General features: G+C 63.4%; 1 protein-coding gene across 1 annotated transcript; it reads left to right on the top strand.

The window, feature by feature from the left end:
- Positions 1 to 930: 930 nt before the first annotated feature.
- On the top strand, positions 931 to 2745 carry LOC119293825 (UDP-glucose flavonoid 3-O-glucosyltransferase 7-like). Its single transcript, XM_037572173.1, has one exon. The coding sequence runs from the start codon at positions 931 to 933 to the stop codon at positions 2392 to 2394; it is 1464 nt and encodes a 487-aa protein (XP_037428070.1). The 3' UTR covers positions 2395 to 2745.

The raw sequence follows: 2745 nt of genomic DNA, 5'->3' as shown, positions 1-2745 counted from the left end.
ATCCAGAAAAACGATGGCGCATGGCACATCTGGTGCTTTTGCGGCGGTACCGCGATCATCTGGATCGCGATCTGTACCGACTCCCTATAGTGCAGTCAACAAGTTCCTCTTAGTCCAAGAACATCAACATTGGTCGGCGACGTGTTCGTCCGCTCGGTTCTTGGGAGGAAAATCCGCATCATAGGTAGATCAAATCCGAAAAATAATCTAATCGCAAAAACGGAATCGCAGTAACGAGAGGAATCCATTTTTGCAAAAAGGGGGATCGGATCTTATACCTCCGCGGGATCGACGAAAGCATGCGTGATGCAGGCTTGACGCATGCTTGATGGAGAGTTGATGGAGCGAAGCGTGCTGATAACGTGTTCCGCAACTCCGCCGGCGAGTCCGGTCCGAGGTTGCGGAGCAAGAGCGGGCGTCGTAGACGAAGTAGTCGAACGCGAAAGTAAAAGACACTGAAAGATATGAAGGAGACCAGCTTTATTAATCAATGATCAGATATTACAATGATGAGTTTCTTGTTGCTTTATATAGGGACTAGGGGTTAAGGGATAAGTACCCACTTACCGTAAAGAGGGGAACGGGAGGGGCTAGCCGGTGCGTTTTGCACGCGGCCGCCGCCACCCTCCCGGGTCACCCGGTTTCCCAACAGTTTCAACCGAACGACGTTGCTGCAACACAGCAAACGTGCAACCTTTGTACCGGACCAGTAATCTCAGCGCAGCGCAGCTCGCGTGGAATCGAAATTCCCGCGCTCTCCTGTCGGCATCATCTTTGTGTTTCATTCATGGCGCCTATGTATACACTCGCTCCAAAGCACTAGCTTGTCCGTGTGACGGCAGCATCCACCTTGCGTCCTGTTCAAGTGCTCGATCGCGCGTCCACCGTTCTCCGTCATCACCACTCCCCGGCGCCGATCGAGCTTGCGGGATGCGGCAGTCGGCGGCATCACCGGCGGGCGACGCGCCGCCGCGCATGTACTTCATCCCGTTCCCGACGCCGGGCCACGCGCTGCCGATGTCCGACCTGGCCCGCCTCTTCGCATCGCGCGGCGCCGACGCCACCCTCGTCCTCACGCACGCCAACGCCGCCAGGCTCGGCGGCCCCGTGGCCCGCGCGGCCGCCGCGGGTCTCCGCATCCGCGTCCACGCGTTGCCCTTGCCCGCCGAGGCCGCGGGGCTCACGGGCGGGCACGAGAGCGCCGACGACCTCCCCACCCGCGAGGACGCGGGCCCGTTCGCCGTCGCGGTTGACCTCCTCGCGCCTCTCTTCGCCGACCTCCTGCGTTGCCACCCCGCCGACGCTGTCGTCTTCGACGGCGTCCTCCCGTGGGCCGCCACCGCCGCCGCCGAGCTCGGCATCTCGCGGTACGCGTTCACCGGCACGGGCTGCTTCGCGCTCTCGGTGCAGCGGTCCCTACTCCTCCACACCCCGCAGGAGACGGTCGCGTCGCCAACGGAGCCGTTCCTCGTGCCGGGCCTCCCGGACGCGGTGCGGCTCACCAGGTCGAGGCTCGCCGAGGCGACGCTCCCCGGCGCGGACTCGCGGGAGTTCTTGAACCGCATGTTCGACATCGAGCGCGCCACGGCCGGCTGGGTCGTCAACTCGTTCGCCGACCTCGAGGCGAGGTACATGGAGCATTACGAGAAGGACACCGGGAAGCCGGTGTTCGCCGTTGGGCCGGTCTGCCTCGTTAACAGGGACGGCGACGACGTCCTGGAGCGCGGCCGCGGCGGGGAGCCGGGTGCCGCCGCGGAGGCCGCACGCGTCCTGAGCTGGCTCGACACGAAGCCCGCGCGGTCGGTGGTGTACGTCTGCTTCGGCAGCCTCACCCGCTTCCCGCGCGAGCAGGTGACGGAGCTCGGCATGGGCCTCGCGGACTCCGGCGCGAACTTCGTGTGGGTCGTCGGGGACAAGAACGCTCCGCCGCTCCCCGACGTGGACGCCGCGGCGGGTGGCCGCGGGCTGGTGGTCAGGGGGTGGGCACCGCAGGTGGCGGTGCTGAGGCACGCGGCTGTTGGCGCGTTCGTGACGCACTGCGGGTGGGGCGCGGTGACCGAGGCGGCGGCGGCTGGTGTCCCGGTGGTGACATGGCCGGTTTTCGCGGAGCAGTTCTACAACGAGGCGCTGGTGGTGGGCATCGCCGGCACGGGCGTCGGCGCCGGCGCGGAGAGGGGGTACGTGTGGGGAGGCGAGGAGCTGGGCGGGGTGGTGGTGGGCAGGGAGAAGGTGGCGGAAAGGGTCCGCGCGGCGATGGCCGACGAGGGACTGCGACGGAAGGCAGGGGAGGTCGGGGAGAGCGCGCGGCGGGCCGTGGCGGTGGGAGGTTCTTCGTACGTGGCCGTTGGGGCGCTGCTGGATGATGTGCGGCGCCGGCGCCGGCACGGGGGTTGACGGCGGGACCCGGGCGAGCAGCTGCACCGCCCTGTTCCATTACCAACTCATTCCTCCTCAGTTCGCGTCGTGTCCGCAGTATATACTTATACAAAACAAAAGGCACAAAAATTTGAAGTACCACAAATCGTTTGCGGTTTGGTTTTATGAGCTTCCTAAGGCTTTGTTCGGTTAATCCTCTCCTCAAGAGGATTGGAGGGGATTGACAAGAATTGGTTCGTATTTTGACTTAGAAAAGGTTGAAATCCCCCTCAAACCCCTTCAATCCACTCGGATTCACACGCAACCGAACAAGGCCTAAGCGGGGCCCCTACATGATTATCAGTTTTATTTATCAGATGGTCAAATTCA

This window comes from Triticum dicoccoides, chromosome 4B (assembly GCF_002162155.2).
Source record: "Triticum dicoccoides isolate Atlit2015 ecotype Zavitan chromosome 4B, WEW_v2.0, whole genome shotgun sequence".
Lineage (NCBI taxonomy): Eukaryota > Viridiplantae > Streptophyta > Magnoliopsida > Poales > Poaceae > Triticum > Triticum dicoccoides.
The sequence above is the reverse complement of the archived record's forward strand: the minus strand, read 5'-3'. Positions and strand labels throughout refer to the sequence as shown.

What these genes read in the sequence shown, in the direction of transcription:
- LOC119293825 (XM_037572173.1), top strand. Translation starts at nt 931, where the DNA reads ATGCGGCAGTCGGCGGCATCACCGGCGGGCGACGCGCCGCCGCGCATG.